This window comes from Brachionichthys hirsutus, chromosome 3, assembly GCF_040956055.1.
Source record: "Brachionichthys hirsutus isolate HB-005 chromosome 3, CSIRO-AGI_Bhir_v1, whole genome shotgun sequence".
Taxonomy (NCBI): Eukaryota; Metazoa; Chordata; class Actinopteri; order Lophiiformes; family Brachionichthyidae; genus Brachionichthys; species Brachionichthys hirsutus.
Window position 1 is genome coordinate 5,876,563 of NC_090899.1, and position 27,176 is coordinate 5,903,738.

General features: G+C 41.7%; 4 protein-coding genes across 5 annotated transcripts; 1 reads left to right on the plus strand and 3 right to left on the minus strand.

Moving 5' to 3' along the window:
• Positions 1-9,057: 9,057 nt before the first annotated feature.
• On the minus strand, positions 9,058-10,674 carry LOC137914121 (protein S100-A11-like). The gene is made up of 3 exons (XM_068757741.1): positions 10,557-10,674; positions 9,401-9,555; positions 9,058-9,304 (listed from the first exon to the last, which is right to left on the minus strand). The coding sequence occupies exons 2-3, from the start codon at positions 9,536-9,538 to the stop codon at positions 9,146-9,148; spliced, it is 297 nt and encodes a 98-aa protein (XP_068613842.1). The 5' UTR covers positions 9,539-9,555; positions 10,557-10,674; the 3' UTR covers positions 9,058-9,145.
• Positions 10,675-11,224: 550 nt separating this feature from the next.
• krtcap2 (keratinocyte associated protein 2) lies at positions 11,225-13,757 on the minus strand. Of its 2 annotated transcripts, XM_068760409.1 has the most exons (6): positions 13,640-13,757; positions 12,830-12,984; positions 12,543-12,606; positions 12,255-12,321; positions 11,962-12,127; positions 11,225-11,820 (listed from the first exon to the last, which is right to left on the minus strand). In XM_068760409.1, exons 1-5 carry the CDS (start codon positions 13,641-13,643, stop codon positions 12,007-12,009), a joined length of 411 nt encoding a protein of 136 aa, XP_068616510.1. In that variant the 5' UTR covers positions 13,644-13,757; the 3' UTR covers positions 11,225-11,820; positions 11,962-12,006. The 2 variants fall into 2 exon arrangements, with proteins under 2 accessions (XP_068616510.1, XP_068616509.1); XM_068760408.1 differs by having other exon boundaries at positions 11,225-12,127.
• Positions 13,758-14,432: 675 nt separating this feature from the next.
• tmem107l (transmembrane protein 107 like) lies at positions 14,433-15,769 on the minus strand. Its single transcript, XM_068760345.1, has 5 exons — positions 15,674-15,769; positions 15,488-15,555; positions 15,297-15,397; positions 14,915-15,011; positions 14,433-14,599 (listed from the first exon to the last, which is right to left on the minus strand). The coding sequence occupies exons 1-5, from the start codon at positions 15,758-15,760 to the stop codon at positions 14,530-14,532; spliced, it is 423 nt and encodes a 140-aa protein (XP_068616446.1). The 5' UTR covers positions 15,761-15,769; the 3' UTR covers positions 14,433-14,529.
• Positions 15,770-16,699: 930 nt separating this feature from the next.
• On the plus strand, positions 16,700-23,227 carry trim46a (tripartite motif containing 46a). The gene is made up of 12 exons (XM_068758813.1): positions 16,700-16,759; positions 17,839-18,085; positions 18,345-18,495; positions 18,996-19,194; positions 19,287-19,433; positions 19,522-19,617; positions 19,981-20,234; positions 20,320-20,441; positions 20,537-20,866; positions 21,625-21,854; positions 21,948-22,015; positions 22,774-23,227. Exons 1-12 carry the CDS (start codon positions 16,700-16,702, stop codon positions 23,225-23,227), a joined length of 2,358 nt encoding a protein of 785 aa, XP_068614914.1.
• Positions 23,228-27,176: the final 3,949 nt, after the last annotated feature.

Consider the following 27,176-nt stretch of genomic DNA (forward strand, 5'->3'; position numbering starts at 1 on the left):
GTTGTTTTGGCTCCTGGTCTGCTTGTGCAGGCTACAGGGATCACAAATTACCCTGTATTCTAGGAGCATATTGCTGAAGATGGATTGAAGAAGCCCTGGTGAAGAGATGTTTTTGGGGCATTTAGAGGTTTAACTAGCAAGATGTGAATAATTCTAATGTTCCACTTAAAATTGAAAGTTATTACTTCACTACCCATAGTTCAAACAACCTCAAACTATGGATTCTGAATATGAGTCTCTGGCCAAAGACATCTCCATTGAAATATTCAGCAATAATTATAGCGCAACCTATTCACAATAGGAAACGGCATATGTAATCAAATCTGGAATTTTGTACTGTATTTGTATGATTTCACCCAAAAGAAAGTTGCCCGTTTTGAATTTACTATGCAAATTAGCTGTATTTTTCAACATTTATCATGACTTGTTCTTTGAGAAACTCAAAGATAGATTATAGATTGTATTTGATCGACCTGACATTCGATCAATGCATTTTCAATATCTTAGGGATGAGATACAATTTGTCGGTTTGTTGAAAGGTATAACAACCTTAAAGGGACTGTTGGTTCTAGGTGTAGCTATGTACACTAATGAGTGTCTTTCACGCTCTGGAATAAATTCCTTGTTGATTTTTCTCCTTAAAGACCTAGCAGTTTGGAATATGAGACGATGATGATGAGTAGAACGCTGGAAATGAATCATGACCAGAGCAAATATTGACTGAATTAAATTACCGGTAGACAAAAACTCTCAGTGAGCACCAAGTACCAGCAGCGCCATTGTCTCGAGAGCATAACTGGGTTATTTCAGGCTTCTGAAAGAATAAATGTGTCATTTGGAGAGTGTTCTCAACATACATTTTTCCTTTTTTAGTACTAAGAGATCATCAGCACACACTATTATGATTATCATGTCCTTCTCAGTCCACTGAGCATAAAAAAGAAACCCTACGTATGATAGACTAATACTCATACCTGTTTTACATGATCCCATGCTACAGCACACAGGGCTGATTTACATCCACTATATTTGACAGGCAGCGCCACAAATGTTTGCGCGACACACTTTCATATTTCAGCAAACCGGTGTTATGATCGTTAAGTATTGCATTGCAAATAAAAGAATCGCCAGAAGGCTCTCTGAGAGCACATGCTCTACCTCCACCAACATCATTGTCACCAAAACCTGGACATTTAGGTAAAATGTGTTCATTATAAAATGTCTTGAAAACCCCCCACTCCAACAGCTAAAGTTTTTTTTTTTATTGTTTTGAAAAAAGTAATAGGTGACTTCTAATAAGACACCTTACAAACAAATGCTGAATAATACAACAATAATAGCATATCCTCGAGCTGCTATTGGCTTAGGTAAATATGAGGCGGGTTTGATAAAGGTTAGTTTGCATGGGAATAAATGAGTAAAGGTGTTTTTCTGTCACTTTGGCTGAATGTATTCGCGCAAAGAAAAAGATTTGCCTTCTTTCTTTCTTTCTTTCTTGCTCATACCATCCTGCCATTCAGGCTCAGTGTTATTTCCAGTCGTCACTGCCTGGGAGTGCCAGGGGAGATATCTGTTCTGGTCACTTCTATCCAATGGGGTGATGCCACACCTGCATTATTATAATCCTCACGCTGCTGTGTTCTAAAATGGTTTTCACTCTGCCTTTGATACAGTCATGCAACTGCAATGGGCAGTACACCATTTTCACATCACTGCCCAGACTTTGCATACGAATCATCTTTATTCTCATCAGTCATCATTCTCATGAGTCTCAGCAGATTCTTCATCCACCACCACCATCAGTGACTGGATTAAATGGCACTGGTCTTTTTGCATGTGCAGGCTGATCTTCTCTTTGCACATTTGTGTTCTCCATGTGCTGGTGTCAAATAACAGCCTATATTATTTGAATAACATGTGCAACAGGCTGTGCAAGTTGAGAGGTTGTATGAAACTTCCTTTGGAAAACTATGAATAATTAATGTCGGCCTGCAGGCATTCCTGTGTGCTTGTTTATTTTTTACTCTGTTAAATATTGTATCTGGTTTTTTTCGAGAAGTTTATTTAAGGGTTCTCTTGTCCATTTTATTGTTTCCCGAGCCGCCCTATGATGTTATTCATTCCTTCATTTTCTTAACAATGACTGATTGTCTCGTCTTCCGTCACTTATCGGGATCCAGGTCATGGGTTTACGCTTGAAGCTATCCCAGCTGACTAAGGGTGGAGGCCGGACACACCCTGGATACGTTGCGAGTTTACCTGCAGGAGCATATGTGATGTTATGATGACATAAATACTCTAGTTATTATTTCAGTAGAGCAAATTCTAAATGTCACATTCAGCAGAATCTGTTTTCTGGCCAGGAGTTTGTTGAGGGATGAACACTTGGGTTAATTTAACGAATCACGTCGACCTGTGCAACATACTCTGCATCTCGCATGTTAAGCTACATGCTGTTTAACATTTCTCCCCTTGTTGTTTCAGCTTGCTTGTGCATTGAAGCGCCAGATGAATTGCATACATTCTATGCATTCAGCTCAACCCGGCAGATTTATAAATGCAGCACTTTAAAATGTTTGTTTGAAACATTTGGGGGAAAAATGCTTGGATTCATTCAAGACTCATTCTGCGTTTCATTAAAACATTAACAGATTCATTCTGTCACTGACTCCTATAGTCTTATTGCCCTGGTGTGCTTTCAGTCCTTTGTTTCTTTTCTGCTCCAACAGGAGAACTGAAGGAGCTGTGAAACCAACCTTTATATTAGGTCAGTTGATTCTTTTTTTTTTTTTAGCTCTTCTTTATTTACCTCAACCTGGGTGACTGAGAACCCACACAGACATTTCTGAGTCCTTGTTTGTTTCCGTCCACAGTAATGACCTTGCATGCAACTTAAGCTGTTACTGAAAGCTGATGCAGTAGTCCAAATTTATTATTGATTTTTGGACAGATTTTTTTCCCCCAAGGTTTCTAAACCTTTTAATTCTTCGACACTCATCTCCTTTCAGTGTCATGAACAAAGCTGCTGATCTCACTTCTGGACGAACCTGAAGCATGTTCAACCTATCGGGCTGCTAAACGTGGCATGCAAGCGCAATTATGTTCACTCTTTGATTATGTCTTGTTGGATGAGCAGGTATTCACCTTAATGACACACCTTAAACTTAATTTGATTTTGTCAGGCTCCTTCCGTGTGGCTCTTGGCACCTATCATCAAACAAAGCCCATTGTGCCAGGCCGATGTGACTGCTCTCAAAACTATGTACTCGCTCAGTAAACAAATTCTTAAAGTACTACATAAAAAAAAACTAAGGGATCATCAGGACACAGTATTCTGAAATGTGTGTGTGTGTGTGTTTTTTTTTTCTCTGATGCCTGATGTTTGAAATTGTGGTTTAAAGGCAGAATGTATGTCCAAAGACATACAACATAGGTGAAATGGTGTCTCTCTTGGTTAGGGGTGAGCCCTTTATTAGGCAGGTGTCTATTGTTATGTCCTCCAATAATACTCTATGAATTTTTATATTTCAATGAGTGCCCGATAAAGGGCTAAAATGTTTTTCTGCATCAGTACTATCGAAACATTCTGAATAATTCTGAAACATTCTGGAGTATCCATGCTTCAATGCTGAATATATGTCGTTTATGGACTTTTCTTGGGCTGCCTCAGAAATGTTGCTGCCTAAGGTTGCTAAGTTACCTTACTGGCTGTGCTGCTGCCACGCCCTTGTCTCAACTGTCATGGGAAAAGTCAACCTGAGCATCTGGTTTTGGAACATATCGTAGTCACAGTAAAAATGTGGCTTTGTGAGTTTGTTCACACGGCAGAAGAGTTATCACAGTTATTGCGGAGACTGAAGGGAACGGGTTGTGATGCAGTCCAAGCAAATGCAGTCAACAACAATCACACCTTTTCAAGCACCCTCGTCCTTGCCTTCCTGTAAGGGTCCACGACATGCAGAGTTTCAGGTCTCAGCCCGGAAGGAAGATTGTGTAAACATAATAAAGAAAACTACCCGCCAAACTAAACTGGTGATGTGAACAATAAAAAAATGATGTATTCATATATTCAGAAGCAGTTTCAACAAATACAACAATGTCCCATGACAGAAATACAAACACAAGGCAGTCTCTTTTGATCAAACTGACGGCACACACACACACACACGTCTTTTTGCTTGCTATGTAAATAGAGAGACAGATATTTCTATGTAGACATTAGATGTCATATCTGTGTCGGTCCTCAGGTAGAGGTAAATCAAGAAGATGAACATTGGAAGATGGGTGCACAGAAGAGGAGTTGGGTTGCTTCTGACTTCACTTGGCTGGGGTTGCAGCTCTCTCTCTCTCTCTCTCTCCATAAGTTTGTTATAAGTGCAAATCACAAGGACGTATCATGTAGTCCGCGATCTCTTGTCGGGCACAGTTGTTAAGTGTATTATTAGCAACATGTCTGTAAGTTCTCAGTCATGCAGGTAAATAACAAAGAGCAACAACGAAGAATCAGCTGGACTTGTCCAAGTTTGATTGAAGACATTTCACCTCTCATCCAAGAGGCTTCTTCAGTTCTAAATGACTCATCCATTTTAATCTAGGGTGTTTCCCACTGTGCAAGTGCATCAGCTTGCAGTAACAGCTTAAGTTGCATGCAATGTGATTACTGTGGATGGAAACAAACACGGACTCAGAAATGCCTGTGTGGGTTCTCAGTCACCCAGGTTGAGGTAAATAAAGAAGAGCTAAAACAAAAACAAAAAAGAATCAACTGGCCTTGTTTAAAGTTGGTTGAAGACGTTTCACCGCTTAGAGACTCAGTTCTAAATGACTGGTAGAGAGTCCAGATACTTAGACTCCTGTTGGAGCAGAAGAGAAACAAAGCACTGAAACTACCAGGGCAATAAGACTCATTAGGAGTTGTTACCATTCATGCTACACCCCATTGACCATCTATCCCCAGAAACCATAGCAACCGTTCACATCTGAGTAAGCTCACATAAGGGTAAGCAGGTCAACGACTCCCTTATGAATGGGAACTGGTTAGAACAGAAGAAGCCTCTCAGATGAGACAGGAAACATCTTTAACCAAACCTTAGCAAGTCTTCTTGAATTAGACGTCGTTGTTTGTCAGTCACTTTGCAAACCTGCACAACCTGTTCTTAAGATGATCTGTTCCCTAGTGGGAGCAACGCTCAGCACAGTTTAAAGTTGTTGCCGGTTTCCTGAGCTGCGAATGTATTACACTTGATTTAAACATCTGGAGGGATGATTATTGGACACCAACAAACCCAAAGAAAGTTAATCAATAAATCGAATGATTATTTAATAGAGAAATATAAACACAAATATTCTGAATGTGGCCTTTGTTCTTCTAATGAGAAATGTTAGAACTTGGCTCAGTGCTTTGAGTTGATGGCTAAGCCTGAGACAAGACAGATACTGAAACGGAATTACTTGAACAACATCTAGAGATGGGGTAAGGGTCACAGGTGAAAGTTCCAGATAGATAGCTAGTTTAGTCTCCTTCAGTAATTGAAGGAGCAGTTGTATATATTGACCAAGTAGTCATCAGGAAAATAAAATATCATCTCAGAATCCGCTCCTGATGTAAAGCTGTATATGAATTATGCTGCCTCTATATCATTCAGACCAGAAAAGGACAGGGTGTGGCTGACAGCTCTGGTTCAGGCTCAGCAGGAGCGAGGAGTCGATGTCAGCCAAGGTTAGGCGAGTAGAGGTTGTCAGTCAACTGGGTCAGGTGATCCGATAGGACTGAATCTTAAACAACTGAATAATGACTTGTAAGGAGTAAGTTAGTGAGGTAACCGACAGTCTAATTTAACTTTGCAAATAAACCAAAAGAGAGGAAAATACAGAAAGATCTTTTTTTTTTTATGACAGCTTAAATGGTGGAGGGCTCAAGTTGAAACGACAGGAATAGACATTTCCATTAACAGACCACACAGATATAAGTGGAATGTATTTATTTCAAGAAGTATTCACTAACCAGTTCCATACAGAGAACAATGAGCATCACATGCATCACGTTTTAGACGACAGCCTTCAGAGTGGACCGAGCTGCCCATCACCACCTGTTTACAAGTTTGGTTGTGGAAAAACTGTGTACAAATACAAACTGGTACAGCAAATGTCTTAATATCATTCTTCATCCTCTTCACAGCCATTTTTACCTTTATTTTTGCCCTTCTTTCCCTTTTTGCCCTTTTTGCCCTTTTTGCCCTCTTCGCCATCATCACAATCTTCATCCTCTTCATCCTCTTCATCATCTTCGCCCTCTCGGGCCTCGCGTCTCTTCATTCGGTAGGATTTTACGGTCAGGAGACGCAAGCACTGAGTGAACTGTCCAAAGTTCATGTTGCCTTCAGGATTGTTTGAAGTAAACTTCTCGATGACTTTTGCGAAGTTAGGGTTCTGGAAATTTTCATGAAAAATGCAATGTCTCATTAAACATATAAACATTGAACAAGAAGCAGGATAATCAGCTTTTTATTTATAGAATATCATACAGTATGCGAGTGATTTAGTTCTCTTACCTCCACATCACAAATTGATTTCAGCACTTCGTTGAGGTTACACCTCCTAATCACAGTCTTATCGTCGACTTTTTCAGCATGCTGTTTGAAAAGATCCTCTATGCAATCAATAATTCCTCCCTTAGTGGCCATATTGGTAGTTGTGGAACAAGACTGTTGATTAGAATGAGAAAATAAGCAAATAAAATGTAAATATAGAGAAGCGGGAGGTCCATAACTTTAAATATTTCAAATTATTATATTAGCATAAGATACAAAAGTTGCCATTCAGCATCAGGAGCTTGTGTTTTTAGCAGCAGATAATAGAGCTTTCACGCCCATTCCTTTCAGCGCACAGTAAAGCCGGGTAATATATACAGGCATTTCAATATTGCATATTCTGCATAATAATGTCATTATTTGTTATAGATCTTTCCTGGGATCTTGTGTGTCACCATTACTCACCAGATGCAGGTTCTGTGTCGGAGCTATCAGCTGCTCAGCCTGAGACTGGTGCCAGACTGAAGCGAAGAACTCCTCTTAAATAGTAGACACACACTCACAGTACTACAGGTAACTACACACACACACACAAACACAACCACACGCGCACACCAAACACGCCAAACCTGTTTACCCAGCATTTGCTCAGTAAATGCCTGGAGAAAAATAAAGGTAGCAAAATATATGTCAAATGCGCGCGTGTGTGTAGGTGTGTGTGTGTAGGTGTGTGTGTAGGTGACACTCTCAATGCTTCATTTTTTTGTGTGTAATTTGATAAACTAACTATGAAGAAACAAAGACGTTTACAGATTAATTTGAAACTCTTTTCTTACATTCTGTTACAATTATAAATTTCCACTCAGCGATTTCTTTTTGTCCCCTTCTCTTATCCGCCACCCTTTCATAAGCCACGTCACACTTCTCATCGTGCGTCTTCCACTTGGCCATATGAGCGGTATAGAGACCACGATCACATGCTCTGACTTGCATATGCAGTTATTCTCAACAAAAAACAGACACACAGCTTTTTGTGTTTGCTCCCATTCTTCATGAGATGAATTTAAAAAAATCCAAGATTTTGTTTTTGCACAAGATTTTGTTTTTGTCCACAAATACCTTTAAACCTGTAGGCTATAGTGAGCACTCGTTAGCACTTGCCTGCCTTTGAGCATTTTTTTTCAAATGAACAAACTCAAAGATCGTAGAGAGGAATGGGCTGATTTTAGCTCAGATTAATGCCCTTGGAAGAGAAGTATATTTCAACGAAGCTTGCAAAGAATCGCCTTTACTGTCTCAATGATTCTCAAGACTTCAGCGACATCTAGCGGTCAGTTGAAGCAAGTGCATTCCTCCCTCCTTAAACCGCTCACGCACGTACCGTGAAAAGAAATCCGATGATTAGAGACCAACAACCGATTTGAATGTGCCGAATGAAGCATTAAAATCTTAATTCTTGTTCATCCAGCCAGCATAATTCGCGCCAGATTCTACTTTTTAAAATAACTAACCCTAATTGTGTTTTTTTTTTCTTTAGCAGCACAAGAGGTTCAACAGATAAGATCGATCTCCCCGAGCGAACATCTGTATTTCACGACGAGCAGCGATGTTTGTGACACTGAATAGAACTCAGGAACACTAAAGAAGGCTGTAGCAATATGGATCGATTTATTACACAAACCGGAAGCGCTATTAAAGTTAATGGATCACGTGACGACCTTGAGAGCCGCTCTTTATCGACCGAACGGTGCGGCTTGAAATCCATCCCGAGGCATCAAATAAGATCTACAGTATCTGTGCCGTTTGTTATATATATTTATATATTTATTCTCTCTATGCATGGATGTCTATGTAAAAAAAAATACAGTACATGAACAATATATATACAAGTAGAGATAATTTAATAACAAATATCTAATTATTTCCTCTGGGGCTGATTCTTCCACTTCTGAGAGAATGATTAAGTCATGTATCACAATTATTATTATTTTTTTGCAGCTCTTTCAACTATAAATGAAGCTATTATCAAACTATCAGAGATCTTGACTGATGCTTTACTTTTTATGTCTTTAACCCTTAAAGTTTGTCTCATTTATGTTTTATTTGATCTAATTGAGTGAATGATTGTGGCCATTAAATTCCATAAATACACCAGCACACCACCACTGCTGATGATATACCGGGAAGCATCGTTTAAGTTCATTTGTGTATTTTTGGCGAAGCTGAAAATCTTGTGAATATTTAGTTGTACTTACCAGCAGAACACTGCAGCAGCAAGAGTCAGTACCGGGGAAATAGAAAAAATAAACTTGTCAAATTTTTCCGAGCTGTCTTTTATAGCTATGGGTATTATAAACCATTTGTCCGTCGACCAACCAATGATTTTAATGAAATGATATGGACCCATTTCAGATGTAAAACTATATTCTCTGAGCTATCAACCCTTTCTCCAGGGGAAAGCTTCCACGAGAACTGGCAGATGGTTTATTGTAACATATTAAAGAGTAAGAAACACAAAAGGGTCAAGTCTTGTCAACAGTAGTTTTTACTTTTGAATCTGGCACACATCGTGCTGCACGGTATACTAAAAAGGATTCAGCATTAACATTTGCCGATTACTTCTTTCCCTTCTTCTCACGGCTGTTGTAACACTTCTCACAGGCCAGCGCAAGCCCGGCAACAAGGGGAAGAAACTCTTCAAAATCCAATTTATCATCCTTGTTAAGGTCCAAATCTTTCATGATGGAGTCCACCGTTTGAGGGTTCTTCTGGGCCTGAGAAAAGCAGCAACAAGAGGATACAACGTTAACAAGGACAATTGGGTCATGTGTAGTGTGATTAGATTACTCATATAGGAGGGTGGAATATACTTTTATGAAGCTGGGTAGCTCTTCCTCAATCAGCTTTTTCAGTTCCTTTTTGCTTAATTTCCTTCCATCATCGTCTTGACCAGCATAGCGGTGGAAAATGAAAATTAGGGACTCCATGCATTTCTCCAACTCAGTCATGTCTGCAGAGACGGGCGCTGGAGGCAGGACAGACAAATCTGGGTGTCAAAAATCACAGGAAATACTTCTTCTTCTTCTTCTTCATTGAGCAGAGTGCCATTTAAAGTATGAAAAATGAAGCTGGGATTTATTTTAACCGACATTAGAAGTTAAATAGGATTGGACCTTTATCCGTTGTTTAGATGCATATTAACAGTAGAATTTAACTCAAAGTAAGGTAAAAGTACATTAGTATTCCAATTAACTCTTATTTAACCTGCTTTATTAGAAATCTGAGGGACATTTTGCAGCCTATTATTTACACCACCATATATATATATATATATATTGTCTTCACTTGGAAAAAACACATCATTTACTATCAATAAAAGTAATAATATAATTTAATATTATTTTGCACATTGGGCAGGATCGACTTTGTCATTACGCATTACTAACTATCATTTATTCTGTTATCTTTCCTTGCTGTGCTTGGGTAAGAGTTCTGAGCAGCCTTTCCACCAATGAGCAGACTCGGGCCAAAGCAAACACACATTGTTCAGTCGGGATGTGGGTGTTGGCTTTACTGGCGCTCCAAAGTGAATTCTCTGGCTTTCAAACGTCTTCTTTTCTTTTTTTTTTTCCTGGCATAAAACCCAAAAACCTTATCTCACAGCTCCCCACTCCTCGTCTGACTTTCCTCTCCCTTGATCCTTTATAAGATGAGTTTGAAAACCGAGACGTCCACAACCTTGAGATGACAGACAGGACGCGCCGCGACACGTCCGCGGTGGAAATGCGCTGCGTAATGCGCCAATAGCGCCCGAACCCACCCGAACCCACCCAAGACAAAAATGCATCAAAGACACGCAAACAGAATCTGGATGGAGACGCGCGCGCGTCGAACTACAAAGCACCACAGTCAACCATTGATCTTTTAGTCTTCTGCGCAAACCAAGTGTTTTTGTTTTACGAGCTCATTTCTTCCAGATGCGCGGAAACGGAGAAACAAACGATACGCGGTATTCGGTGGACTTACCGGGACTCGGCGGCAGATACTGCGGCTTGAAACGATCCGTGATGGGTGCGGGAGGCTCACTGAAAGTTTATCCAAGTATTTATGGCCGGCAGGGCGACGCCCAGTGTGATGGGAGGGATGCAGATAGCAGGGGAGAGAAGGAACGAGTGACGTGGACCCAGAGCCATGTGCAAACACCATCCCCGCCCTGCAGCGCCTTCTCTGCGTGGGCGTTCTCCAGCCCATAAGGAAGGTCACTGTAATGTTGGGATTCCATATTGACCCGCTGGGGGGGGGGGGGGCTTTTCCTTTTTTCTTTGGGGTGCTTGTAATATTTTCCATGTAGAATCAATATGTTAAAAATGAAGTCGTTTATAATCAATATAATGTTTTAAAATCAAAAACGTGTTTTTTCGACATAAATTAGACTTAAAAAAAAAAAAAAACAATTTCAAAATCTAACAAATCAGACTCGCATGCAATGATAATGAAACCTTTAATATGCTTTTAGTTTTCCTCCTCGCTACATTTGAGTTACCTTTTGCATTTTCCTTATTATTTACAGTTTGTTTTGGTAGAACTGAATGAAGGTGAATAAGAATGCCCACCCCCACATCAGAATGTTACTGCAACAGATACTAAGACAGAGCCAGTTTACCAATGCCTGTCTGGTTACTTAAATAGCAGGCTGAACATTAAAATGCAAGAAATGTAGATGCCCGATACCCAAAAGCGACAAAATCAAACACACAATTGAAAATATATTGTTGCTCCTATTGATCATTTAACTTCACTGAAAAATGATCTTTTTGGAGTGGAGTGCGTCACACATTCCATCAGATACATTTCAGTTCTACACCTGGGTTGGTCCACAAGCATCACTCGTCTGATGGAAATCAAGCAAATGTGTTTTACTTACTTCATCTGGAACATTTTAACTGCAGCGGGTGGATGAGGTGAGGTGAGGTAAAAACAGCAACTATCCCTCCCAGCCTCTGACTCATCAGATCACAGCGAACTTTAAACGCAGACGCAGCTATATTTAACCGAAGGAAGAGTTTTGCTAATTATTTCACAAGATAAACACATTCAAAGTCTCTCATCTAGAGTTTAATTACAAAATTAAACAAAACAGCAACTTGCGGCAGTGGAGTAGACAGAGAGCACTATGGGATGCACGAATCGCTTAGCAACCTGTGTACGACAGCTGAGGAACATGTCAGTGGAATGTAGTTAGCCTTCTGTTGAATTACCGTCGCACACAGTTTTACGTAATTATTGATCACTGTAAAAAAACAAAAACAAAAGAGAATTTGTGGTTAATGATCTAAACTTCGTTTTCCAATTAATATTCCAAAACCACATTGAAAAATATGGCGACTTGGGTTAAGGGCACAGAACATTGTTCAACGCATGGCAACAGCACCTCGGCAACTGATCAGCTGGCTGCACACTGGATCCAACAGTTTGATCAGTTCTTTCTTTTGCTCTTGCTGGCAGCTTTGGCCAGTGTTACCGTGGGAACCGCTGCTTGGTAGAAGGCAGCAGACACTTTGTTGATGTAGTACAGTGCAAAAAGGGAGAATATCAGGCTAGAAAAGAAAGAAGTGCAAACAAAATTAATAATCTGTAAAAAAAAAAATCTACATTCAGGGACTACTTTTAAGCATACTGTACAAAGATGCAACATGTAATGATGGTCATCTGCAGGTCACCTACCATGTGGTGACACAGACACGGTGTACCAGTCCGGAGGCAAATAGAGACAAGCACAGGCACAACAGAACTGGAGAGAGTGAATAAAATGAGTGAGGAACAAAGCCTGAATGGTTCATCAACCCAAAGGCAACACAAACTGCATGTAAAATCAAATAACGGATCAGCTGTGTATTAAAAAAGCACACGGTGACAAAGGCATTTAAAGTATGATTTAACTGATAAAAACATATTGGCCAATGAAGACATTTTAAAGAACATGAATTTGACACAATTGCCGTCACTACTTACTCTCTGGGAATATCTTGGCTTGGAATCCCTTCCCAAACACCAGATTTTCCAGATTATTAAATGCCTGCAAAATAAATTAAGGTAGTATATTCCTCAGCGTTGTTCTCACATTCAATTGGAAATTGGGAACCAATTTAGCTGGAGAATTTGTACACAAGACCAAAACTGAACAGGAAGGATTTAAAGCTGTGCCCACAAGAATCCTTGAAACGTAAAAAAATAAATATTTAGCAGTTTATTTTCAAGCCCTATTGACTATTCATTTCACGCCACCACAAACAGGATACAGTGAGGGAGCAAATGAATAGAGCAGAGCCCATGAAGCCGCCCAGGATGGTGAGCCACTCGGTGGATCCCAGCTGCTTACTGAACATCTGCATCCCTGCAAACACCAGCAGCGACAGCAGGCTGGACAGCACGAGAGAGGTGCCTGTGTTCACCGCTACAAAGCAAAGCAGACAGTTTATATCGTCTATATCCTGCAAACTACGAGTGGATCTATCATCTATTCATCTTAAACATATCGATCAATTCTGCATTTATATATATACACACTATACATTTAAATATATTCATTCAAATCAATAAGAAACAATTCAGAAACAATTGCAAAGGACAAAGGAAAGTCTCTAGATAAACTATAACAATAGAAAGGCAGGAATCTCCTGTTGTATCTTCAATAATCAACCAAAATTTTGACAATTGTTTATTTTGTTTTTTTCCAAGTTCTAACTTTGATAATTTATGCCTATTATCGATCAAATTGAGACAGGGATGAATTTGTACCTTAAGGCCACGTCAGTGTTCCTTCATAAATTATTTCCGACGAAGCTCTAAACCAAGTAACCCACGCTAGCGGCAAAAGCATTCTGTTCATGGAACACTCGTAAATATTACACCAGTAATGAAGAGTAATTTTAGGTATATATCATGTTACAGTAAATTTAGTTCAGACGACACAATTTACGACTAAAGACTTGTCTATTTCTGAACGTTAGCCTTAGCTCACTAGCTTTGAACGTAAACGCCAACATCTAACAATATGCAAATAACTTGGTGAAACCGCTCGAATGGCAAATTAAGTAAGCAATACATACCCATGATTTAATGTTAAACCGGAATTTCTGCAACAAAACAACGTGGAATGGGCTTTATTAAGGGGGAACCAGCTAATGTACCCGGCGCTAGGAACTTTAAATTCAGTCTAGTCTACACGGTCCAGATAAGAGGTGGGACCAGTGGGCGGGGAACATGGGACGCTGGCTGCTCTGCAGAGTTATGAGCGCTTCTTCATGTTCGCATCCCTCTATTGTTATTATTGTACACCAGGATCTACTAATAAGCTATCAATGAAGATTATTTATTGCAATCAAGGTGTGAATGAGTCCCTATTATCATTACGTCATATGTTTTTTGGGGTATTTTAAATGTTCTCTCTCCACTGCTCAATTCTTATCTACTTAATATAAATATGAATAAAATCTATGTTATTTAATTTAGATAAGAGACAATAATGAGATGAATAATGGAATTGCACTGGAAAGGTATTGGGTGTCCTCGATGAAATGTTTCCTTCAGCTGATGCTGAACCAATTTATTGATAATGTATGGGAATCGTGGATATTGTATTTGTACCATCCATTTTGCTCCAAAAAGCAGCACAATCTGACAAGTTCTGTCATTCAAATGTCTAACCAAACACTACGTAGATTAAGTGCCTGTATTGAGGTCTGCTAAAAATGTAGGTAATATTTAAGATTTGTTAATTGTGTAGCGGTAAAAATAGATGTGAGTGAAAAACATGCTCAAAGCAAAAAGAACGGACAATCACCAACACCTAAACAAATCATTTATTCAAAATGTATTTGGTATAGTACTAACATTAAGTATTTTCCATGTAAATATGAGACTGAACCGACTATTTTACAGGTCAAAACATTATTAATAAATCAGACAGTAATGTACAGCATGTCACAATGGAACTCTTTCATAATGGCTTCTTCTTCAGTCCAAAAACAGCTATAAAGAGAAGGATCTCCACAAAAGCAGGCAGCACACTAGAGGTAAACACAGATACAGATGTTTAGGGAGAACTGTTGAAAACAGAGCCTCAGAATATATCTGCATCTTGATAAATCCCTTAAGTCTCCTATGAAAGATAATGCTGTACACACATGTGCACATACAAATACACCAACCTGCAAATGGCAAAAATAACCCAATATGTCCAGCACTCCCATCTCTCAAACACAAAAAAAGACAAGGACACAGATGCACTGCAGTGGACAGTCAGTGCTGTGTGCAGTATGTGTTAGGGAAAAACACTTTTGGAGAAATTAAACATGCACAACAATGGGAAAATGTACACTAACCTGCAAGTGACAAGGATCCACCAGTAGATGTCACATTCCCACTGCTCAAATAAAAAGAAAATCAAAGCCACTGAGGCACTGGCGTGGACTCCAGTTGCTAAAGTAAGCAAAGAGGCAAATGCACCAGAGCTTAAAGTCATGGAATTAAAACTTAAGGATAGAATATTTATTTATTTCCCTGATCTCTTTTCATATTTGCTCTATATGTATACCGTTTAAAACCCTGTTCCTGTCAAAGTTTGTAGCCACCATCAATATTTCAAACTTCTTTTAATTAACGATCTTATATCCCTTTATCTTTTTTCCCTGCTACTGAATAGATTCTGTCCACCTGTATAAATCAATTTTATCATGAATGAGAGACCAACTGTGTGAAGGATACACAGGAGACCCTGGCTGCAGTTGAACATGGACACTCCTGAGAAGAACCCAGCCAACTCTATGGCAAACATACCGATGGTGACCGCCAGAGCCACCACCAACCTGAAACAGAGCGGAACACGTCAGTGTGTATGCAACATTATTTTACATTGTGTGCATATAACATTATATATATATATATACATATCTCACTTTCTGTCTTCATTTTCATACTCCTCTTGTGTGAAATCCAAAGGCAAGCAAGCCTTCACGTTGTTTTCCTGTGAAGTGCATATTTATAAAAGAAGAGAATCCGAAATGAATCATGCAAGTATATATGAGGGCATGAATGTTGTTCCTGAAACACATTAATCTAAGAGTTAATATTGTCTTCCTCACCCTTGACCAAAAAATCGTAATAACGATCACAAGGTGGGCTGTGATTGTCAGAAACCGTGCAGGAACAAGACTGCCGACAGCCGACATGCTCAGCAACTATTTCCTTAATCGGACAACCAGAATAAGCCGCAAGAAACACGGTGAACCACTTAGAGCACACTTAGCACGAAGCTAATGGCCGACATTTAAAACTAGCTTCAACAAAGGCGAATATAAACAGCACTACTCGTCCTTGAGCGTCAGACGAAAACAAGTTGATTTTAAGGATACATTCACAACCAGCCACAACGTCTTACTTTTTAAATACAGTAGTGGCAGATTATTTGGTTGCTACAACAACTAACAACACTGTCTCGAAAGCGGTGCATTCGTAATTACAGCTCGGGTGTCTCCAGCGACTACGATGCGAAGGTTCCGCGCGCGGAATATAATAAACAGAGCACCGTTGGATTTATCAAGATATATTTGTCTTCCACAAAAACTGGGACGTGAACTCGGAAACAGGCTCGGTAGATCACAATACCCGGGAGGTTTATTTTGAGAACTATTGATTATCCAGGGCATAAAGACGAAATATCAACATAATAGTAAAAAAACATTTTACATTCACCGTTATTTAATTGTCGAGACTAGGTTAGGAAAACATGCAATATTAATATATTTTGCACTCAAATGCAGTTATTTATAAATATATTACTGCAACCAAGAACAACGTGGACAATGCACCATATGGATCGTTCCATTTTCCACGCGATTATTTGATTATTTGTAATCGCACGCTTCCAAATGACCCCCCCCCCCCCTCCCCTCCCACATCTATTTCACGGTTCGCCTCGGTCTTTACGGTCAGATTGTACGTCCACGTAACAGAAGAGAAAACAACAAAGGTTTATTCAATGATTCAGCGGAACAATCAAGGGAGGGAGCCCTGCGTCCCACTGCGCGGCAGCCACAGCCCTGGTCCCCCCCCCCCCCCACTAAACGGGTTTAGCCTTTGATACGCAGAGACATTGGCATCGCGGAATGATGGCAGAAGCGGACTTGAAAGCCTTTTCCTCTATCGTGGATGAGCTGGTTCGTTTAAGTGTGAGTGTGACGCTCATTTTATTACGCCATTTATTTAAACCACGCGTGCGTATTCGGGAAGATACACCGGCATTATTTTAAATAGCGCACGTCACATTTCACACCTTGTTCCATTTCTTCTCTACCCGTGTAGATACACACGCACGGCTTGGGCTGTTCGTTTGTTCTTATCGAACATTTTATCATCTATTATATCTTCTTTTTTTTTAATTGCACTATTATTGGTGAAACCCTGTAAAGCTAAATGTAAACGGTGAAGCAGCGTCAGACGGACAAAATAGGTCTCAACAGTTATTGATATATTTGCTTACATAAGGCCGCAAGTGAGAAGTAAAAGATGATGAGCGTTGTCATAGAAACGAAATGCTAAGTATAACTGTAACAGGGCCACTTTAACTATTAACAGCACCAGCCAAGCAGAAATAACATCTATTTTAATGTTTAGTTTAGTTTTCCTTTTCGTTGTGAATAAAGATCCTCTGCTTGCTGAGCTAATTCTGCGTCTGTGTTTTTACTGCTCGAGACCCTCTGCTCCTCTCTGCTCTCCTCTCTGCTCCCCTCTGCTCCCCTCTGCTCCCCTCTGCTCCTCTCTGCTCCTCTCTGCTCTCCTCTGCTCCTCTCTGCTCCTCTCTGCTCCTCTTCGCTCCTCTTTGCTCCTCTCTGCTCCTCTCTGCTCCTCTTTGCTCCTCTCTGCTCCTCTCTGCTCTCCTCTGCTCCCCTCTGCTCCCCTCTGCTCCTCTCTGCTCTCCTCTGCTCCCCTCTGCTCCTCTCTGCTCCTCTCTGCTCATCTTTGCTCCCCTCTGCCCCTCTCTGCTCCCCTTTGCTCCCCTCTGCTCTCCTCTCTGCTCCTCTCTGCTCCCCTCTGCTCTCCTCTGCTCCTCTCTGCTCCTCTCTGCTCCTCTCTGCTCCCCTCTGCTCCTCTCTGCTCCTCTCTGCTCCCCTCTGCTCCCCTCTGCTCCCCTCTGCTCTCCTCTCTGCTCCTCTCTGCTCCCCTCTGTTCCTCTCTGCTCCCCTCTGCTCCTCTTTGCTCCCCTCTGCTCCTCTCTGCTCTCCTCTTCTCCCCTTCTGCTCCTCTCCAGTCCAACATGAAGAGCATGGAACAGGAGCTGCATTGCCCAGCGTGTGGCGAGATGGTGAAGCAGCCGGTGCTTCTGCCGTGCCATCACAGTGTGTGTCTGCTGTGTGCCGCTGAGGCGCTGGTACAAAGAGGTTATCCTCCTCCTGACCTCCCTCCGGAGCCCAACTCGCCGGCCTCCACGCCCAACGCTGGCTCCCCTCGACAAGCTCGAAGGCCCACGCCCAGAACACCTGACCGCCTCAGAACAGGTGGAGAGAGCGATCTGGAGACGTAAACATTTTGTGTGAATGATGGGAATTTCAGAAAGAGAGAAAAAACGCTTTTCTGGGATGATCTCGGAATAATGACACTTTGTTTTTTTTTCACTTTTTATGCATAGCTTAGTCATGATTTATTCAAATGCTTGTAGGCCAAGGGCAATGCAGGCGATCGAGCAGGTGTGTGTGTGTGTGGGTGCAGTGAACTTATCTCTTTCCATGTTTATTTCTCCTTCATCTTTTCCCCCAGTGTGTGGGACATGCCCAGGTCGGAGACGGAAAGACGCAGCCCCTCCCCCCATGCTGTTCTCGTGTCCTTCCTGTCAGCAGGACGTGGTGCTCGGAGAGAAAGGCCTGGCAGACTGCCTCCGCAACCTCACATTAGAGCGGATCGTGGAGAGGTATTTATTATATATATATATATATAGCCTAGCCCGAGTGATGGTCTTATATTAATATGTGATAATATTCCATCATCTGCCCATAACTGGAAATAATAAATAAAGTGTTGGGTTAAAAAAATAAATACGAGAAAGGTCACAAATGAAGAGCTCAGTCAATTCTGCTTCAAAAAAACGAGCCGGGAAATCATCATTTCCTGGAATGAGCTTCAACAATGAATCGAAACAGAAGGCGAAACGGTTTGTTGAGGATGTTTGGAGATAAATATTTCACCTTGATGAATGCAGCGGCGCCCTCCCCAGGCAGTGGCTGGGCTGTGCAGGACTCACTAACAAAAATCCAGCCATCGGGGCTGTATCGATGTCAGGCCATTAAAGAGTTGGACTCCCAACTAGAGAAAGTGGAGCAAATCACACTAAAATGAATTAAATATCCTCATTCTTTCTTTTCAACTTCAGAATAATTAAAGGCCTGCCCTTACCCCCCCTTTGTCCTCCAGGTATCGACACGCGGTCAGTCTGGGCAGCATCGTCATCATGTGTGGATTCTGCAAGCCTCCCCAGTCTCTGGCGGCTACTAAGGGCTGTTCTGACTGCAAGTCCAATTTCTGTAACGAGTGTTTCAAATTCTACCACCCTTGGGGAACCCCTCGAGCTCAACATGAACACGTTCTGCCCTCCAGCAACTTTCGGCCCAAGGTTTGTCTGGTTTATTTGTTTATTGTTTTGGCATCCTAAATGGTAGCATCTCTTCTCTTGTCGCTACGATTTCATCCTCGTTTGTGCTCTAGGTCTTAACATGCACAGACCACGAGCAGGAGAGACTGCAGTGGTACTGCTGTAATTGCCAGAGGTTACTGTGCTCGGTTTGCAAGCTCCGCCGTGTCCACCATGGACACAAGCTGCTGCCTATTTCAGAGGCCTACCAGTACCTCAAGGTCAGTTTCTGTGCCCTGTGATTCAGCTGTGTTCAGATCCTGATGTTTTGTAGCCATTTAATACCATTAATTTGTTTTGGTCTTACAGGACAAGATGACCAAGGAAGTCGGCTTCATCCTGACCAACCAGGAGACAATACAAAGTCAGATCACTCGCCTGGAAGATGCCCTCAAACAGATGGAGGTTCAGTAGCTCTTCTCACTTTTCTATTTTCTCGTACCTCTCATTGTCCTCGTATTGTATCTTTGTACAGTTACAATAGTATTTGTAAGAGGCTCCGCTTACATTACGACTGTGATAGAACATCTCATGAGTTTTTGAAATAAATTTAGATTTCTTTGCAAGAAGCAAAACATGCTGAATGTTATTGCGATTCAAAAAAAATGAGAATCCAATCCTGGTCTATTCCACCACTTTGCAGTTACAGCTAAGGGGACAGGTAGTATTACTACAGGTATTAGGTAGTATTACAAACCATTAGAAGCCTGTCATTATAGTACAATGGCGCACTTCCACACCGTCTTCCCTAATCTGCCTGTTCTTCAGGCGAACGGTGCCGTGGCTCTGCATCACCTGAACCTCGGCCTCCGAGAGCTGGGCGCGGCTGTCGCGGAGCGTCAGGGGGCTCTGACTCTGGCCTTGGAGGGGTCCCGCAGCAGGAGGGAGGAGGCCCTCACCGCCCAGGCTTCAGAGAGGCAAGGCCTGCTGGAGAATGCGGGCCTGACGGCCTACACGCAGGAGCTGCTGAAGGAAACCGATGCGCCCTGCTTCGTCCAGGCTGCCAGAGTCACTCACAGCCGGTAAAACGCCTCCTAAATTCACAAGGAGTGGATTCATTAGATTTGGCTTCATGATATTTCTTTGTTAATGTCTTTCCCCCTGCAGACTGGCGAAAGCCATAGAAAACCTCCAGCGTTTCTCTCCCTCCGCCGATCCATCCTTCAGACATTTTCACCTCGACGCATCCAAAGAGGTCAAGCTCATCCGTGGCTTGGAATACATACGCAGTAAGCTCCTTCCCGTCTATAATATGAACCGAGGAGCAGCTCCATCATCGTTTTCACGAGGGTGCATTAAATCTGCACCTCTCTCCTCCACACAGCCCCGCTGGCCCCAGTCATTGACACTCAGAAGACACTTGCTTATGACCAGCTGTTTCTGTGCTGGCGCCTCCCTCTGGACTCGGCCCCGGCTTGGCACTTCTCAGTCGAATACCAGCGGCGGGCAGGAGGAGCTGCAGCCACGTGGGGCGGCACGAGATCCCCCAGCGCTGCGACAGCATGGCAGCGTCTGGACGACGTGAGCGGGGCCAACGCTGTGGTGGATCAGCTGCAGATAGACAGTGTGTATGTGCTCAGGGTGAGAGGCTGCAACAAGGCCGGCTTCGGAGAGTACAGTGAGGAGGTTTACCTCCACACTCCACCAGCACCTGGTGAGATATTGATATGTAGTGCATTACATTATCAATATTTTCATTTTGACATTTATTTCACTGCAAAAAAAAAAAAAAAAAGGCTTCTCTTTTCATTCTTCTTTTCCAATACGTTGTCACTGAACGCATGAATTTCTACACTTTAAAAAGTCAAGATTGGATTTTCTCTTTCTAATTTTTTTTTTTTAAAACAAGTTGGTTTGCAAAGAAAGAAACTTGTTTTCTGCTATTTTATTTTTAAATCAATGGACTAATCTGGATTTTTCTTTTCTCTCCATCTCCTAGTTTGTCCCATTCCAACTTCAAGTGTCTGTTAAGTTTCTGTTCTACATTCCACTTTCATTCCAGACGCTCTCTGCCGTCTGTCGTGCTACAGGTCTGTCCTTCATTAAATGCATCCATCATTTCTCTCATTGTCATCCTTCCTAACAAAACATTCATTCAGAATTGCATTATCTGATCAGGTGAAACAGTAATCAACTGGAGTGAATGTTACCTCTGTTGTTTCCTCCTGCTGGTAGAGGCGCTTCCTACTTTTCCTATTGAATGCCCCTTTTTTCTTAACCGGCCTCCTCAACCATGTTATCTTCTGACTCCTCTTGATCTCTTGATCAATTGTGTGTTCTGATTTGCTGTGGCTGGCTGTCCCAGCTTCAGAATCTAATTCCCCCCCTGACTCCCTTCATTTACCCTCCTCGCTTCCTCTCTCTCTTTTTACCCACCTTCCCTTGCTGGTATTGCCTCCTTTTCCCTCTCAGTATTAAGTTTCTCCTTGGACTCACGCTGGGGGTTGCATGCTGACAGGTTGGCGCTGGGTAAAGGCCAAACCTATGCCCGCAGTGTGCCAGGCCTCTCCCTCCTGCAGGCTGCCGACCGCACACTCACTTCTTGCCACTTGACTTCTGACCTGCTGGTGGCAGATTTGGCCGTCACTCAGGGCAGACACTACTGGGCATGCTCTGTAGAACCTGGTTCGTACCTGGTAAAGGTGAGAAGGATGCCTATAAGCCTTTGGTTTTGGCGAGATAGTGTGTGAACTATATTGATCCAAGTTTTCTATTTCTAAAATCCTCTTTTACAGGTTGGCGTAGGGCAGGAGGCGAAGCTACAAGAGTGGTTTCATCTCCCTCAGGATATGGCCAGCCCTCGGTAAATCAATCCTCGTATCTCAAATATAGAATTGCATTATTTAGTCACCTGCAAGTCTGGTACAACAGTCACTAGTAAATTGTAATATGGCCAAAAATTGAGTGTAAAACATAAGAATATTGATTGCCTAACTTCATCAACAGAATCTAAAGCAATCATTTTCTTGCTATGCCAATGTCTTTGTATTTGAAGTCAGCGCCCCTTGTAATACCACTTTACTCCTCTAGAGGCAGTATTCCCATAGCTCGCTGAGTAATGTCGCTACACATCAGGATCTTGTTAAACAGAAAAATACAAGAGTAAATCTTCTAAAAAATTAATGTTTTTCTCTTTTACCCAAGTTAGACGGGTTTCATTGCATCATTGTAAAACATACACTTCATTCAAATGTAGAAATCAATCCAGTTATTACATAGAATGCTGTACACTGCATTATTTATATGGATGGCTGTTCATTAGACAAAGCTATTGTTTAGCTTTGTCAGGACATACTTTATAAAAATAAAAATATATATTTCCTTTTGTACTTCGTTTTTGTCTTGAATGTTTTTTATGATTACATTTAACTCCACAATTAAATCTGTGCTTACACGGAGTTTCCACAGACAAAACTGCACAGTAAATGTACTGTCTAAAGGTACGGTAAGTCGTTGTAGTAAGAGCAGGTCCAAGGAGTAACAGCGACAGATCAAGGCCTCCTCTGATTATATCCCTTACCTATTTTTCTTTTGCACATCTTCATTTCTTCCTTTCCCTAGGTGCGACCCCGACAGTGGCCACGATAGTGGAGCGGAGGACGGTCAGGACTTTCCTCCCCTCTGCTTCCTGACGATAGGCATGGGTAAGATCCTGCTTCCACAAGGACAAGGGCATGGCCACAGCCAGAGCCAGGGGGATAGCCACAGCCTGGGAGGAGTGCACTCCCACAACAGCGCCCTCAGCAATCTGCCTCACCCTCACACGACTCCCCTCCCACCCCGACTAGGAGTGTGTCTAGACTGCGACAAAGGACACGTTACCTTCTACGATGCCCATTCGCTGCGTGTCCTGTGTCACGGACACATAGATTGTTCAGCTCCAGTCTGTCCGGCCTTCTGCTTCATTGGTGGAGGAGCTTTGCAGCTGCAGGACCTTGTAGCCAATCAGAGCATTGAGGAGCTGCCAGCACGGAGGGTAACAATCCAAACACGTGCAACAAATATCACGAAATGATTTTTTTCTTTTGTGATGAAATTAAATTTCAAGGTGGTTCATCCTCTCCCTCCAATGTGAGCTAAGGTTGTTGCTGTCACTTTATTGATTTAGTTGTAACTTCTAAATAAGACTGTTTTCATTTTCTTAGCTCTGAATATAAGTGTCTAATGATGTTTTGCACTTTCATTTGGCCTGCACAGAACAAATCTCTCTCTAAGACCTTTCCTGCTTTCTTCAACTTCAATGTTCCAATTCTCCTTTGGACGCTGTCGCTGAAGCGTTTTTTCAATATGCAGATCTTTCTTGGCAGCTTGCACTCTAATTCTTTACATGTAGTTAAAAATATCTATCTGCAATATAGTAAAAATGTGCCCTCCTTTTACCCTTGTCATAATTTGTTTCAGAATGATAGGACAATAAACTCTACATGCATGAGTAACAAGGATTCATGAATTACACATATATGCAGTAGACTGACTTTGACGTTGTGAAAACACCTCAGATGTTCTGCATATTTATTAATTTTTTTTAACAGCATCAACAAGTGTTATCTGAGTGAATGTAACTGGTATTTGCAGAATGTGAATATTCTTCCTTTGCATTGTAATGTTGAGCTGGCTCACGTTAGGATCACGTATCCCCGTGTGTAAAGCCCAAGATCGTATTTAATGTCGTCGCCGTTTTGTACTCCAAAAGGAACTTGTGTGGCACTTCGGCTGGGTAAACGTGCTCACAGTTACCTCGGTGTTGTTCAAACTGTTTGACTTAACATGCGACTACATTTCAGTGTTTTACATTTTGAGGAATGTTAAAAATTTGTCCGGCGTAAAACTTTTTTGTTTGAGTTGCACTTATAAGCACACAGTAATGTATGATTTGAATGCACAAGATTGTCTAACTTTATTATATTTTTAAAGTGACTGGCTCCGACTGTATTTTAATGCCTACTATGAGTTTACTGGTGAGGATGTGGTCTCTGGCCGTGATGTCACGCTTTTAGTTGTGTGCATGTGTCTGTCCTGTCTTGAATGACATGTCCAGACTCCGCTACACGTTTTACAGCACTTGAATGATTTTAGAATGTAGCTTCACAGAAATCAGAGTCTCCTTATTTAGAATGTTTTTAATGTCATGGAAAAAAACAAAAACAATAAATGACTTTTAACTAACAATGAATCCCTTTGTGTCAAATAGTGATTGTGCGATGTCTTTACTTAAATCATTAATTGCTGTGATTTATGAGGTCGAACTTATTTAATGCTTTTCCAGACAGTGTTGCTTCAGTGCATTTCATCTCATTTTTTGTTTCCCAAAATTGTAAATCTGTTTGATTGATCACCTCTTATTTTCCCACCCTGCAGCCAACTGGAGAATTAATGATTTTAAACTGCCACATTTTGACTTCCATACAGCCTGCGCTCCTGTGAGTTAGGGAAAGCGCATCCTCAATCACGAGTGTGTGTCAGAACTATAGAATACATATAGTGGATCTTTGTGTCAAGGGGCTTAAATGAAGTCACCACACACCCTGTATACGATTCTATACATGAGGCGCCTGCCTTGCAGCAATGCATTTGTCACAACTTTTTTATCAATGCATTGCTGCAAGAATGCGCACTAACAACATTTCGTCGTTAGGGGGCGAACTCGAGCTGCTAAAAAACGATCCTGTCTATCTAGAGGTGAGTCGGACGCAGGTGCCTCACGTGACAAGACAAATCTGTGACGACAGCACAGATAGAGCTTTTACTAAAATATAAAGAAGAAAACCAAATCTGAAAAGCAGAATAATAAAAAAAAACAATCAACCAAAATTACATGTATACTTTGGTTGAGTGTTTTTCTCCTTACTCGGCTGGTCATTATTCCATTTCCACAGGGCTCAAGTGTCATTATGCAATTCTTACCAATAGCACACTTCAGTTATCGTGTTTACCTGACAGAGCTCCCCCCCCACAAGTTAATCCGGTGTTTGCACGCAAAGGTATTAACGGTTAAATTGACTGTGAAACGTTTCTGCTCTTGTAAAATGAGTCACTTGAAGAGTTGATGAAATGTCTGATGACAAAGGTGGATGAAAAATGAATAAAGGGTTAGGGTTAGGGCTGTTGAATTTGAACAGCCAATAAAGGGCTTTTATTGTCCCAGCATGCAATACCTTTGCTCCGTAAACTTGTTTTCATGCAGCTCAAAATCTATTTTTGCATGAAACTTGACAATCAGCTTACAATATAAGCAAGAGTGGCTTCTTTTAGTATTCTACACATTTAAAAAAATATATTTTTCTCTCTCTCAATTTGGGAAAATATTCGACATTTACATAAAACTCCACACATGAGAGGAAGCAACTGTCAAATGTGCATAGAGTGCAGGAAGCAGCAGAGATGTAAGCACGGACTCCAAGTCCCCCGAACAGCTGCGTCTCCCGTCCTGTCCTCATTACAGTGGATGTGCAGATCCTGAGCAGACACACATGCTACAATCCCAATGTCGCAACTCCCAAAAGTAAAAACACAAAGTCTATAAAAGCTATTTAGCAGATTGCTGCACAAAAATCTGCACCTCAGAGAGACACACACACACACACACCCATGTAATCCAACCCAAATTCCTATACGATTTAAAGGGCTGTTATTCAAAAACCATATACACAGATTTATCACACGTGTGTTTTCTGGATGAGCGCCAAACTCAAGGTCATGCTCAGACAGGACTGAAGCCCCTCAGGCTCCTAGTATTGTTAAGGATGTGTCATTTTTCAACAAGAAAAAGCATCAAGTCTTCCTTACTCCCGTTATTGTTATTGTACCACCTGAAGTAATGTTTAATGATGTTGTCTTTTCGTGGGATTACTCTTAGAAGCATGTTGATAGGTTGTTGGAGAAGGTATGGCCCAAGGAACAATCCATTAGGGTTTGGAGGTGATCCAGATCTATGTCTGTGCTTTCTGAATGTTGTCTCGTTCTTAATTGCATTTTCCATAACTATATCCTTCGTTGTTGCTCATTTAACGATCAAATGATTCACAAAAATAGTCAGAGGTTTGTGAGTTTAGCGCTAATTAAAAGTTAACTCAAGTGCGTGCTTGCCGCAGCTGTTGTCGCCTTCAGGGTCGTCAATCATAGATATTGATTCATATATCCTGCCTGTAAAACAGGGTCTCTGACAGGTGATATATATCAGAGGTGAAATGTTTAGGGTGTTTTGGTCCATAGGCTATCCTCTGACAGCATAATGACTAGCTGTCCACATATCACTCCTCTCACTGCTCCCATTCTGTAAGGCAGCAGAAACAGGGAGGAGGAAGTCGGAGGGAGAAACAATCTGGGAGACTCAAGACCGGACCCATAGCAGAACTCAAAACACACACACACACACACACACACACACACACTGGAGGGCTCCCTGTAAAGCTATTATCGTGGCAGAGCCATAGAGCAAATGTCTCTTATGCACCACATTCGTATGCACATAAGAGTGAAAAAAATGAAGCCCTGTTTCTGTGCATGACTTCCGCAGGTTCCTGCGAGCCCTTCAGCTGCACAACCACCGAGTACAGAGCAGGAAAAACACAAATGCTGATTGTAGAATCAAAATAAAGGTGGAGGACTTTGTAAAACTAGGAATAGAAAGCCACTTTGCCTCCCTCTGCACACTCCCATAAATACCTACAGCACCAACTGCAATAACAAGTAACTGCATGCACGTGCACCAATCAAAGGCCATGCTTGGACGCTTCAGTGAGGACTTCTGTGCGTGTTCATCTTCTGCTTATCAAACAGACTCGAAGGGACTTTTTCTGGGTTGAGAGGAGAGGACTCTCTCCTTTGCTGATCAAATCCATAAAACGGCTTCAAGAGGCAGAAACGCTTATCCCTGCAGATTATACGAGCGCGCGTGTTTGCCTGCTGCGTGGGACTGTTTCATCAATGCAGGAGAAGGCCTGCAGGAGCGCCGAGCACTATAG

Bases quoted from the DNA above. Each gene is read 5' to 3' on its own strand.
- LOC137914121 (XM_068757741.1), bottom strand. From the start codon at position 9,538: ATGACTGAGTTGGAGAAATGCATGGAGTCCCTAATTTTCATTTTCCAC. The intron at 9,305-9,400 runs GTATATTCCACC...TGCTTTTCTCAG, and splicing joins AGCTACCCAGCTTCATAAAA to GCCCAGAAGAACCCTCAAAC.
- krtcap2 (XM_068760409.1), bottom strand. The intron at 12,322-12,542 runs GTAAGTAGTGAC...CACTCTCTCCAG, and splicing joins AGCCAAGATATTCCCAGAGA to TTCTGTTGTGCCTGTGCTTG. The intron at 12,128-12,254 runs GTAGGTGACCTG...TTTCTTTTCTAG, and splicing joins CGTGTCTGTGTCACCACATG to CCTGATATTCTCCCTTTTTG.
- tmem107l (XM_068760345.1), bottom strand. From the start codon at position 15,760: ATGTCGGCTGTCGGCAGTCTTGTTCCTGCACGGTTTCTGACAATCACA. The intron at 15,012-15,296 runs GTATCCTTCACA...TGCTTACTTTAG, and splicing joins CTGCAGCCAGGGTCTCCTGT to CAACTGGAGTCCACGCCAGT. The intron at 14,600-14,914 runs GTTAGTGTACAT...GTTTACCTCTAG, and splicing joins TGGATCCTTGTCACTTGCAG to TGTGCTGCCTGCTTTTGTGG.
- trim46a (XM_068758813.1), top strand. From the start codon at position 16,700: ATGGCAGAAGCGGACTTGAAAGCCTTTTCCTCTATCGTGGATGAGCTG. The intron at 18,086-18,344 runs GTGGAGAGAGCG...CTTTTCCCCCAG, and splicing joins ACCTGACCGCCTCAGAACAG to TGTGTGGGACATGCCCAGGT. The intron at 21,855-21,947 runs GTGAGAAGGATG...CCTCTTTTACAG, and splicing joins CTGGTTCGTACCTGGTAAAG to GTTGGCGTAGGGCAGGAGGC.